The sequence below is a fragment of the Podarcis pityusensis genome (assembly GCF_964106645.2).
Source record: "Podarcis pityusensis genome assembly, chromosome: 8".
In the NCBI taxonomy this organism is placed as follows: domain Eukaryota; kingdom Metazoa; phylum Chordata; class Lepidosauria; order Squamata; family Lacertidae; genus Podarcis; species Podarcis pityusensis.
Window position 1 is genome coordinate 24,748,774 of NC_138033.1, and position 13,248 is coordinate 24,762,021.

At 46.6% G+C, this 13,248-nt stretch overlaps 1 protein-coding gene across 5 annotated transcripts in view; it reads left to right on the top strand.

Annotated features, from left to right (window-relative positions):
* The window catches only part of SESN2 (sestrin 2), a 59,581-nt gene extending 46,545 nt beyond the window's left edge, over positions 1-13,036 (top strand). For 3 of the 5 annotated variants that reach the window (XM_081015745.1, XM_081015747.1, XM_081015749.1), the window contains exons 3-11: positions 630-827; positions 2,660-2,842; positions 3,372-3,584; positions 4,233-4,392; positions 5,054-5,169; positions 5,803-5,993; positions 7,383-7,527; positions 8,397-9,994; positions 10,025-13,036. In XM_081015745.1, coding sequence (XP_080871871.1) covers positions 630-827; positions 2,660-2,842; positions 3,372-3,584; positions 4,233-4,392; positions 5,054-5,169; positions 5,803-5,993; positions 7,383-7,527; positions 8,397-8,483 — 1,293 coding nt within the window. In that variant the 3' untranslated portion in view covers positions 8,484-9,994; positions 10,025-13,036. The remainder of the gene's footprint in view (positions 1-629; positions 828-2,659; positions 2,843-3,371; positions 3,585-4,232; positions 4,393-5,053; positions 5,170-5,802; positions 5,994-7,382; positions 7,528-8,396; positions 9,995-10,024) is intronic. The other 2 variants (XM_081015746.1, XM_081015748.1) reach the window with 1 other exon arrangement.
* Positions 13,037-13,248: the final 212 nt, after the last annotated feature.

Here is a 13,248-nt window from a genome sequence, read left to right on the forward strand (position 1 = left end):
AAGCATAAAATACAGAGCAATAAACAAGTGACTTCCCCTAAGTAATTCTGGGATCTGTAATTTGTTAAGGATGCTGTGGAAGTGGTGCTGCCGTTCCCAGAGTTCTAGTCAGGGGCAGGGAGTCATGTCCTTTAAAGGTATGGTTTGGGTCTGCCCATAGAGATGGTAATCTACTTGGACAGGGTTGTTTTGGTAACATTGTGTATTTGACATTGTGTATTTGAAGTGCTTTTAGCAGCTCCAAAAACTATATAGGCACTCAGGGTTAACTCCAGACTTTAAGTATTTTGCAGGAGGGTTTCAAGTGCATACTGGGAAATCTAGGTTTGCACGGTTAAAGTGAATTAAAGCACTTTGTCACCCTAGCACAACAAATTCACTTTTCATAAAGAATTGTACTTTTTGTGATTAGGGAAGTAATGGGGAAACGCACTGTGAAAACTAGTGGAGCTCTTCACCATATAACCTGCCTGCAAATAAATGTGAACAAATGCCCCGTTAAAGACTGGATGCAATCTAACTTCTGCGTATGCTTTTTGCAAGCTAATAGGCACGAATGCTCAATAAAAGAGGCTCCCCTGGACAACCCATTACATTCCTGCCTTTTTTTTGTTTTTAACCTGTTGTAGATCCTACAAGAAGGAGTAGAGAGTGCCCAGCGGCGCCTCTTCATTGAGGCCTTTGTTTCCACAGGCAGGGTGGATAACATTACCATGGTGATGGGGCTGCATCCTGAGTACCTGACAAGCTTCTGGAAAACTCAGTACCTCCTGCTGCGGATGGATGGGCCTTTGCCATATCACAAGCGCCATTACATTGCCATCATGGTGAGTGACTGAGGAGAAATGGGAACCTGGGTCAGTAGGTGTAGATTTTAAAGAACACCTCATTTTAAAATGTTTCTTCTCATTATTATTATTATTATTATTATTATTATTATTATTATTATTTAATTCCCTAGCTATCCCTGCACCTGTTTAGATTCTGTGTTTTGAATTACGACAGAATTACCTCAGAGTTGTTTCTAATCCTTCCAGTGGTCATAGCATTGCCCCAGGCAGCCACTCCCCAACAACACCCACAAAATGGCAGGTTTTTGTTTGTTTGTTTTTTTAATGGACTGGCTGTTTCTATCACTGTTTCACTTCATATTTTTATTTATTTGGACAACCTACATGCTGCTTATATTTAAACAAAACTCTGAGCAGTTTACGGCATAGATTAAAATGTCTTAAATATACAGCAAATACAAAAAGTGCCCAGATCATTTCTACATTCCCTAAAACACGGCTAAGCATTGAAATAAATCCTGTTTAGTATCAAAATAATAAGTCCTCTGAATCCTCTTTAGTATCAAAATAAACATTACACCATAGAATCAGCTACAAAAATGTGTGGAAGGTAGAAAACAGCTATACAAAATAACCTCTGAACATCAGAAAGTAAGGTATTATAAATGAGAATCAAATAAAAGTTATAAATGTAACATTTTTTAAAGTAATGTGATTGGCAGTTAGGCAAAAGAAAATCAATTTGTCACCATATGTGAATCATTCATGACCATTAAACAAATCATCCTGATTAAATTCCCATCTTATTTCCCTCTGGCTGCTGGTCACTTTTGTGTGTTTGTGTCGCCTAACTGCACACTCCTTACTGACTTCCCTCGCAAGACCTAGAATTTTAGAGGCCCCTTCCGCACTGCACATTTAAAGCAGTATCATCTCTCTCTAAACAGTCATTGTCCCTGTCCGCCTGCCCAAGAATCCTGGGAACTGTAGTTAGCAAAGGGTGCTGAGAGTTCTTAGGCCACATCTGTTCCCCACCTAGACCTACAATTCCCAGAATTCTCTGGGAAGAAGAATGATTGTTAAGCCACTTGGGGAATAATATTACTGTGAGAGGGACAGAGCTTGCCTAACAGCACTCTAGTTCTCGAGATTCTTTGGGGGAAGCCGTAACAAAGTGGTAATAATTGTCCTTCAGTTGGTGCGGATGTGGCCCTATAGCCGTAGCTATAGCGTGCAGCTTTCAATGTTGGTCTTACTCAGAGAAGATCCATTGAAATTGAGGTACATGACTAACTTGGGTCCACCTCAGTAGCACCTCTGCTCAGTGGCAGAACATGTACTTGTCATGCAGAAGAAGGCCAGGTCCCCAGTTTACTTCCTGGCACCTCCACATTTGGCCAGGAAAGACGCCTGTCTGAACCTGTGTGGAGCCACTGTCCATGGGTGTAGACCAGCTTCCCCCAGGCTATTGTCCTCCACATGCTGCTAGACTACAACTCCCATCATCCCTGACCATTGGCCACTCTGGCTAGAGCTGGCTAGGAACCCAGCAATCTAGAAGGCACCAAGCTGGAGAAAGCATAGTGGGCTGATGGTCTTGGCAGTAGAAAACCGCTTCCTGTGTATCCCTTGTATTTAGAAACTATTATTATTATTAATAATAATAATAAATTTTATTTATACCCCACCCTCCCTAGCCAAGACCGGGCTCAGGGTGGCTAATTAAGCACTGCCCAATGGGTAGCTTTCCCCCAAATCTGGGTCCCGTGTTGTTAATGTGGCCATGTACTCTGATTCCTGGCAGAGACTGTTCTCCTGCATTTCTTTATGAGTTACCCCTCTTATTAATTTACCCCATTTTTTCTCAGGCTGCTGCAAGACATCAGTGTTCCTATCTGGTTGGCTTCCACATGGGGGAGTTCCTGCAGGTGGGTGGGGACCCAGAGTGGCTGCGAGGCTTGCAGTATGCCCCACAGAAACTGAGGAACCTCAACGAAATCAACAAGATCCTGGCCCACCGGCCCTGGTTGATTACCAAGGAACACATTGAGGTGAGTAACTAAGGGTGGAAGGAAGGAATTGGGAGTTGCTCAAACATCCACTGAGAACTCCACAGAGGACAGTGTATTGTGAATAAGACCATTGCTCTTTTAAAAAACGAAAACAAAAAACTCACCCATTTTCTTGTTAATGGCAGGCCACAGAAAGTGATTCACTTACATATATATGAAGTTGACTCATACCCGGTCAGACCATTCTTGTCTGTTGCAGGGATAGAGTACCTTTTTGGCCTGTGAGCCAGATCATTATCTGGCACCACCCTATGGACCATCTTTGTTGGGCAAGACAACCTGCCTGTCAATCAGATGACATCAGATGGGGGGCAGGTAGGTTGCCCTGCCCACCTGTTGAAACCCATTGCCCTGCTGTTTAGGAAGCGCAGCGCAGCCTTGCCAGCCTTATGTACAGCAGAGTTCTGAGCAAGATATTATTCATTTCCCATTTAAAGATGAGCAGTTCTTCTTTTGATGCATGGAGCTAAATGGGGACCCCTTTGGTGGTGGTGCTTGTTTTAAACAGGCGCTCCTGAAGACGGGCGACAACAGTTGGTCTCTGGCAGAACTCATCCAGGCTCTGGTGCTCCTCACACATTACCACTCGCTTGCATCCTTCGTTTTTGGCTGCGGCATCAATCTGGAGATCGACCAGGAAGGAGGCCACGTCTTTCGGCCGCCCTCGCCACGCAGTTGTGATAGCAGTCCGGCCTCGGAGGATGGAGTAAACAGTTCCAGTGTGAGTGGCAGTAAGGGGAGGGGGTTCCATTTTTCTCAATGCAAAGGACCCTTAAAGCCCACTAGAAAACAGCACCCAAAACTGGCAGGGTCCATTCTTGGAGAGTGTTGGGAGTGCTGTGATTTCCACATTATATATCTGCTTACCTGAAAGCATTCATTGTCCTGCTTTTCAGCCTCAAAGGCTTCCAGAGTGGCTTATGAAACTTTAGAGGTTTATTTCAGGAAGCTTATACTCTTAAGCAGTGCTTTTTTCTTTAAAAAAAAAAGTTTAGAGATACTCTCATTTTCCTACTCATATTTAAATACTGCCCCTCAACAAGGACAAACTTAGATTCACAAAATATTTAGGGGTTTGTGTACCCCCGCATCCCCCCAGAAAAAAGCACGGCTTTTAAGTAACGACCATTGGCCCATATAGCTCAGTGTTGTCTAAACTGACTGGCAACAGCTCTCCAAGGCTCTTCAAGGTTTCAGGAAGGGGACATTCCCACCCCCAAGTGGGGATTGAACTGGAGGCCCCTCTGCATGTAAAGCAGGTGCTGTACCACTGAGCTACGGCCGTTCCCCAATTAAGCACTTCATAAATGTGTGCCCCTCTCCAGCCGTCATTCTGAGGACTGACTGGTTTCTGTCCCAATGTTCTCAGGGCTCAGATGCTATGGAGGAGGTGGAAGTGCTGATGGAGAGGATGAAGCTTCTGCAAGAGTGCCAGCTGGAAGAGGAGGCAGTCACCCAGGAGGAGATGGAGACCCGCTTTGAGATGGAAAAGAGAGAGAGTCTGCTCGTTACTCCCTCGGGTAAGACAGGCAAGTTCTCAGATGGGATCCAAGCCATTTCAGTGGGGAGTTTCCTAGTGCTACGGCCTGCTAGACTTGGAAAAGATTTGAGGGGGGATCTCCCAGTGACTGTGCTGTTAACAACCAAAAACAGACTGTGCAAAGGGAAGTAGAGACTCTTGCACTGGAACTTAGTGCAACAAGGTAATCCCCCTCACACAGCCACAGTTCCCAGAGTGGTTTAACAATCAATCCCTCTTCCTAGGGAAATCTGGGAATTGTAGCTCTCTGCAGGGAATAGGGATCTCCTAACAACTCACAGCACCCCTAAACAAACTACAGTTTGGTATGGTATGATACTGCTTTACATGTATAGTACAGATGTGTTCTGCATTTAGCCACTAAAGCTGGAAAAAGGAGAGCAAGTTCCTTTTGTGGGAGAAGGATTATACACATGCAAGATGGGAACTATAGTGCCATTCCTGTCCTGTCTTGGCAAAATGAATAAAGAATAATTCTAGGCTCCAAACTCCCTTTATTTTTCTAGGGTGTATATTAGGACACAGTTGTATTCTAGTTGAACAGCTTAGTTGCACATAGCACCTGCCCTGGTATAAGAGAAAGCACTGTCCAGAGGGAGGTGTTTTTGATGCTCTCACATTAATCTTCCTTGGGGCTTTATTCCCACTAGACATTGCTGAACACTCCTTGCCTCCCAATGTGATGTGCTTTGTGGAGGACCCAGAATTTGGATACAAGGATTTCACCAGGAGAGGAGAACAGACGCCCCCGACTTTCCGAGCTCAGGTACCTTGTCCGCATGCATTCACGGTCCCTGCTGTGTGTGAAGGTTCCTAGTCTCTCCCAACCCCCCTCCCTCATTCTCTAAAACGCAATGCCAGTTCTGTCCTTTGATAGCAATCCAGCAGATTGGTAATATGCAATATTTGCCAGTGTGGTGTAACAGTAAAAGTGTTGGGCTGTGACCTTGGAGACCAGAGTTCAAATCTTATAGATAGATGAACTTAGTACCTGTGCATCCTACAATACTATATTGTTCTACTTTAAGTAGATGAGTGCAGGGCAAGATCTGACAAAATGGCAAACCACTTAAGAGCATCAGTAGGCTTTGTGGCACAGAGGCTGTTTGGTGGTGGCCACCGACTTGAATGGCTTTAAAAGAGCATAAGTCACATTCATGGCGGCCAAGGCTATAAGCAGCTACTAACCACATTGGCTATGCTTTACCTCCGTTGCCAGAGGCATCATGCTTCTGACTACCAATTGCTGGGAATCGCAGGTGGGCGGGGTGCTGTTGCGCTCCAGTCCAGCCTGCAGACATCTGCTTGGCCACCGTGAGAACCGGATGTTGGACTGGATGAGCCATGGGCTTGATCCAACAGGCTCACTTTATGTCGTTATGTTTCATTCTCTACACAGGATTACACCTGGGAGGACCATGGCTACTCACTCATCAATCGCCTATATCCTGATGTGGGGCAATTGCTGGATGAGAAATTCCAGGTGGTCTACAACCTGACTTATAATACCATAGCCATGCACAGTGGGGTGGACACATCCATGCTCCGGAGGGCCATCTGGAATTATGTGCACTGTGTCTTCGGCATTCGGTAAGACTTTGGTTTCTCCCTTCCCCTCCTCTCCCCTCCGCACTGCATTGTGTCTCATCAAGGCTAACCTGAGACCTTTCCAGACCTTTACTTTGCTGAATGATTACTTCTAAGAAAGGAAAGCATTGGATTAAGTTGCTTGCAGCACCAAACCATAGCTTGCCACTTTGTGGATGAGCCTTGTACTCATGTGCGCCATCTATTTTTCATGGATTTTGCTTAATTAGTTGCTTACCCATTTGGGAAACTACAAATGTCTGAAAAGTGGGATTAGAAATTGTAAGAAACTTTGCAGATAAACCCTAGTTTGCTGGTTCATGTCAACTATGGTTTGCCTCAGATCAGGAAGTAGGACACATAGGCGAGAGGAGGAAGCACACAAGCCCAAAGCTTAGTCATGTGATGCTAAACCATAGCCTGGTTCACAAGAAATCTACTGAGATCCATCGTCCTTCTCAGACCGGTTGCTTTGTTTAGTATAGGACTGAAGGAGGAGATTGACTGTTTTGTGTGTTTTGGCTGGATTGATTTCTGTGACTAGCCTTGCACAGATCTCGCCAAACAGGTGTGACTCAAGGGAGCTGAGTCACCTAATTCATAGAGAGGTCGGATGTTAGGCACGTTTGTGGGATGTGGGAGGACTTGTCCTGTCATATCCTCGGCTGGATCTGCCATGTGAATGGAACAGCTTCCCTAGAGCAGGGGTAGCTAACCTTTTCCTACCACTGGTTTCTCTTTCTGCCCACCCTCTTTCCTTTCTTTGCCACCCCCCAATGAAATTAGGCCAGGGGCTCACCCCCTGACTTAAACGAAGAGGGAAGGGACAGTTGTGCTGTTGGTTGGCGTGTGGCTAAAGAAGTGATTTCTCTGGGAAGCGCCATAGCTTAGGGGTACAGGGCATGTGCTTGCATGCAGAATTTCACTGGCTCAGTCCCTGGCGCGTCCACTTTAAAGTACCTTGATGAGCAGAGCCAGGAAAGGGCTCCTCTGCAGAAGACGCCAGAGAGTTGCTGCCCGTCAAAATGGACTCTACTGTTGGAAGATGGATAAAGAAAGAGGATCTCTACACAGAGTGCATGCTTAGATTATGGAATTCAATCCCCCAGGAAGTAGTGATGGCCACCAACTTGGATGGTTTTCAAAGAGGATTAGATGTACTTGGTGGCTGTGTTCTGCTACCAACGCCAGAGGCCTTAGAACGCCAGTTGCTGGAAATGGGGGGGGGGGGTTGCTTTTGCACTCGGGTCTGGCATGGAGGCTTCCCCTAGGCATCTGCTTGACCTCTTTGAGAACAGGAAGCTGCACTACTTGGGCCACTCGCGTTCTTAATGTTCTGACTTGACAGAAGGCAGCCCCATAACGTTCACATCTTTGCGCTTTCCCCCCCAGGTACGACGACTATGATTACAGGGAGGTGAACCAGCTCTTGGAGCGCAGCTTGAAAATCTACATCAAAACTGTGGCCTGCTATCCAGAGAAAGCCACCAAGCGCATGTACACTCACTTCTGGAGGCATTTCAAACATTCTGAAAAGGTAAAGCCACATGATATTTCCTTGGGGGGTGAGGGAGAGGAGAAGGGAGGTCTGTTTCTCTCTCACTCTTTCTGGGGTCTCAAGAGACTGGTCTGAGTTTCTCATGGCTGAGAGAGTGATAGCAGGGACGGGGGAGCCGAGGACACAACACACACTGTGATGACGTGTGACAGTAATTTCCATCATCACTGGCCATTGGCTGCACTGGCTGGGCTTATGAGGTTTGGGTCCAACAAGACTGGGAGGGTCCCAATATAGGATATGGCTGCACACTTGTACACTGTGGGTTGTATCCAGGGCTATTCCTAGTCAGAGCAGACCCATTGACATGAATGGACACAACAGAGTTAGCAGCATTAATTTCAGCAGGTCTACTCGGAGTACAACCCTATCCCACAAACTTTCAAACTAGCTGATTTATTTTCATTTCCTGTTTGAATTTCGCCTCTCCTTCCATGAAATGAATGGGCCTAAGTTAGTAATACATCCATTCAGTGGGCCAGGACTAGTATTGGATATATCCTATACTTTTCTCATAAGAGCTTTTGTCTCTGAAATTGCTTGGATTTTTATATATATATATATATATATATATATATATATATATATATATATGCTGCTCTCCTAATCAATGCTGAGCTCTGAGCGAAGGCTCCATTGGGTGTCACCATTTAAATTTCCCACAATGCCCCAGGGAAACACCAGGGGATTATAACTGGGGGAAAGGAGCACCAGTTGCCAAGGAGACAAAATTAAAAAGGAGGGCTCAGGGCACAGGCAGGCCTCAGCGGTAGTCCCTGCTGGGCCTTGGCATGTTTGCTTTGTTCTCTGCCCCTTTCCATTCTGACCTATCCCTTCTCACCTTCCAGGTGCATATCAACCTGCTTCTGCTGGAGGCCCGCATGCAGGCTGCCCTGCTGTACGCCTTGCGTGCCATCACCCGCTACATGACCTGACGGGACTCTGCTCCCCCTTGCCGTCCCTAAGGGGGGCAGGCCAGCTCTTTTGGACAGGGGAGCCTTCCCCTCCCCACACAAAGGCGTGTTTCTGGACTACGTTGCGAAAGACACTTTTGTCACCTTGCTCCCCCTGTGACTTTTTGGAGGGCTGTGTGTGGCGTTTCTGACACTGTTCTGAGCATCTCCTGCCAAGCGACCAGCCAAGGAGGGCGGTGCAGGAGACCAAACTGTACACGTGTGGTGAAAACCAACTTTGCCTAACCCCGGCTTTCTCGGCTGAGACTTGGGAGCCACCCCCCTCCTGCTGTGTGGCTTGTTGGCTCTGCCACCAGCTGGGAAGAGGGGTGGTCATGTTTGGATGGCCAGGCTTTTGGCCTCCATCTTGGAAGGCTCGTTTTGCCAATGCCCTTTTGCTGGCCTGTCATGTGTTGAAATTGGTGGTGGCTTCCTGTTGTGGCTACTCTCAGATACCTCCCCCTACACACCCACCCCTACCCAGTAGGTGATTAGTGCAATGAATGTCGGATCTCGTGGCCATGTCCTTTGCAACGACAACGCTGCTGGACCAGCCGAGGCAAAGACCTGATTAACCAAAGAGATCTCTCTGCCGCAATGTCGGGCTTTCCTTTCTCTACCTGCTGCAGGACTTTGAATGTAGGACTGTGAATGTTCGAGGAGGTCACGCTTTGGAAGGTGGGGGGAGGCCTGAGAATCATATGAAACAAGCAGTTTCCCCACTGCAATTTTGGTGACTACACTACATTTCTTAGCTTCCTGCCTGAGATCACTGCACTCCATATATGGCAACTGGCTTAAAAGAGGTCACACGGGGCAAAAGTATACCAGGTTGTGGTTAAGTTTGGCCAGATTTCCCTTTTTCTTTTCACCTTGTCAAAGTGGGCAAAATGCAAGGGTCTCTCCTGGCCAGGGATGGAGAGATCTCTCAGCTGAGGAAACCAGTTTTGGAGTACACAGATTCTCAAGGACCAGATCCAGAACAGAAGGCTGCTGCATCTGTGAAAATTGGGGTATAGATAGAGATGTCCAACTGTGCTTGCCTCCCTTAAAAATGCATCACCTCCCAACGTGTGTGTGTGTGCGCGTGCGCGCGCATGTATTTAGGCTGTCTCACAGATCCCAGAACTTGGGTGTTTAGCGTTTATGGAGCTGTTATTTTCTCTGCCTCCTGGCCCTGCCCACAAGTTCCTCTATGTTTTGATTAGGCAACAATGGGCCCACCTAGATGACCCAGAGTTGGGGACTGAACAGACATTTTCAGAAGAGGTTGGCCTGATCTGTTTGTGCGATAGAATAAAGTGGTAACACTTGCCGTGCAATTGCAGGTGAGAGGTGCCATTTTTAAATGGTCTCCTGCAGTAAATAAGTAGATGTCCCTGTAGGTAAAGAGCTAGCATAAAGGAAGCAGGCTCAACTAAACCCCCTCTCTCTGATGTACTAGTCCTTTACTTGCAGGGAATAAAAAGATATACATATATATATATATATATGTATATATATATATATATATATAACATGAGAGGGCATGGAAAAAATGTGATCCTTCTCTGGCTGGCTGAAGTGGTGTGCTCCATTCTACCACCTCATTCTCTTGCGTGTATAGAGCAGACCCTCACCTGTTGCCAAAGCAGTCTCCAGAAATGTGAATATGTGGAAGTATTTAAAGAGCACTGACCACTGGAGAGTGGAGAGCATTTAAACATCATGCCTTAATGTTACATTGTGCGCTTTTCATCTCTCTCTCAAGTTAGGAGGGTTCCCCTCTGCCAAGAAAGACCCCATTCAGGCCCTATGCTCAAAACACACACACACACACACACACACACACACACACACACACGTTCTTTGTGAGTCCACTGTGTATCTGCCTTAACTGATTTCCCTGGTCAGAGAGTAGATCACTAAACTGTGAAAAAGCAAACCTTAAAGATAACTTTTCAAACAACACCACACTCTTGTTGGGTTTCTTAAGCTGCCCCCCCCCTCACTGCTAACCCATTTTTGGGTGTGGGTTTTTTTACACTTCAAGAAGGAACTAAGTGTCCATAATTTCAAAAGGTTTTAACACGTAAAGGTGGTGTAGATGCATATCAAGGTCTGGCGCTTTCTCCTTTCATATTCACAATCTTGAATTTTTACCTCTTGGATTGTTGCCATGAAACTGCGTGTACCAAACCCCTGGAGGATGCCCGCAAGATTGTTTTGGTTGTTCTGTATATATGTGCCCCCCCCCCCTTTTAAACTTTAGTAATGAAAATCCTGTGTTGGCTTGACTGGTAAGAAGAACAGGACTCTAGGGAGCATTCCTGAAATATATGAAAGACTGGCACGGGCAGAGGTAGCTCAAGCTAGCCTAGTGTTCCCCAACCTGTTGCCTTTCAGATTATTTTGGAGTACAATTCCCATCAGCCCCGGCCAACCAGGCTGTGCAGACTAGGGTTGATGGGAGTTGTGGTGCAGACCATTTGGAGGACACCAGGAAAGATGAGATAGGCAGGGGGTTTTGTGGGGGTGCTGATTGAAAGTTAGTGCTGCCTCTTTGACTTGGCCTCCCAGGCCTGGTTTGCTCAGGTCAGAGAGAGCCTATATTACCTCTGAGTTGGTTATGCTGTAAATATCCCCTAGGAGCTCCCTGTGATGAGTCCAGTCTTTGGAAGTATATGCTTATTGTCTCTATAAGCCTTAAGACGGGGGATAGGGAACCTGCACCCCTCTGTATGTTGCTGGACTCCCAACTCCCATCAGCCGCCAGCCAACATGGCCAATGTTCAGGAATGATGAGATTTGTAGTCCGGCAACACTTGGAAGGCCACAGGTTCCCCAGTTCCTGCCCTAGGAAAAGTAAAGATATCACAGAGCTGGCATAGGCAGGGAAGCTAAAACAGTATTTCGGCCTTGGTTGGTCAAAGATAAGGTACACAGGATTCATTTGCTGGGGCCTACCTCATATGACTGGCTTTACAGCTCATGAAATGGTATTTTAAGATAGCCAACATATGGTGCCCTACAGACGTTGTAGGACCATTGGCCATGTTGGCTGGGGCTGATGGGTGTTGTAGTCCATAGCTTCTGGAAGGCAGCACATTGGCTGCCCCATGGCTTCCCAGTCCGTCCGTCGGTCCCAATACAGTAGATTTGGTATGGAGCCTTGGGTTTCTCAAATTTCACCTGGTTGTGTAGAGTTCAGAATGATTTTGGTGTTTATATGCTGACTTTCAAAGCAGGGTGATTAACATGTGGTCGTCCACACGCTCTTGGACTTTAACTCCTTTCATTCCTGGCCCTTGGCCATGTTGGCTGGGGGCTGATGGGAATTGGTTCCTAGCGACATCTGGAGGGCCACTGGTTAGCCACCCTTTTGTAAATTCTCAAGATACTAGTGATCATGGCTTTCCAGACTGACTCTGTAGATGCCTTGAGAGACTGCAAAGGATATTCTTTCTTCTAACTGAAACACATTGCTCACTGGGTGGAAAAACAAAAAGGCTGGGGTTTATGTTTGGCTGCTTAGTTAACTCTGCTTCAAGACACTGTACGGTCACTGTGTGTTAACATTCATACACTTCCTGCACTGCAAAGCAAGTCTTGTGGTGGTGTTTGTAGGCAGAAGGTGGGGCCTTGACTCTGCAAGGACCTAAACCTCTAGGCCACACTCTGCAAGGACTCTTGGTTAAGTTGTCCCCCTTGTTTTTCACAGGGGGGATCCATTTGAAGTGGCTTCACCAGAGTAGCCTGCTGCTCAGCTTCCCTGGAGAAACAAAGCCCCCATAAAGCGTAATGGCTCGTTCTCTTTGCCCACGGCAGTATTGCACATTAAGGCAGCAAATGCACTGTGAAATTCAAAGGCTAGCTTGGCCCGTGACTAAACTGAGCTGAGCAGGCCTCGACTCTTTATTCAAGCTGGTTTTGATCTTTTCCTCACTTCCCCCTGCCACCCCCCTCTTCTTCCCAAGCCGGCTTTTTGAGCTGATTTAGATACTCGCCACTTTTTCTTAAGGAGCGAAAAACCTGGTCCTGTCCATATCCAAATGCAGTTCTGTTGATTGATTATCATGTGTCCTGTTTCAGGTGGGTCTTTCTTAGGAAAGCTTTGTCTGTTTCCACCTTGAGAGGTGCAGTGTGGGGCGGGGGAGCAGAGGGTCCCACAGCATCCTGAGAGAGCAGGCTGTGTCTGTGACTTTAGCCTGAATGTGCCACTACCTTTCACATTTCTCCCAGTCTCTGTGCAATGACCATTCTCAAATCTCATACCAACAGGTATACTTTTTTTAAAAAAAACAAAAACCCAATCCATGCACACCATTGCTCTCTCTTCCTGGCCTCCCTCCCTCCCACTCCCCCTTCCTCACCCCTCCAGCAGTACAGACTTGGATGCCTCTGGAACCTGGGTGGGACCTCTGCTCCGTATAAGTTATGTTGTGTGTGTGTGTTTAAAAAAATGTATTTACTCTTGACTGTACCAGTGTTGTGACTTTGCTACCAGTTCTTGTTTGTTTTTTTGAGAAATAAAGTTGCCTTTTGGTTTTTCCAAACATCTGTCCGGTTTGTTTTTAAACCGAGTTCTTGCCTACATCAGTGAAGCCAGGGGTTGCCAACCGTCTTCGAGCCTGTGGACACATTTGCAAAAGAAAGTGCCTCTCCGTGCACTTTCTATGGAACTATGGAACGCGTTCCCACGGGAGACAGTGATGGCTGCCAAATTGGGTGGCTTTAAAAGAGCGATTAGACAAATTCACAGAGGAGA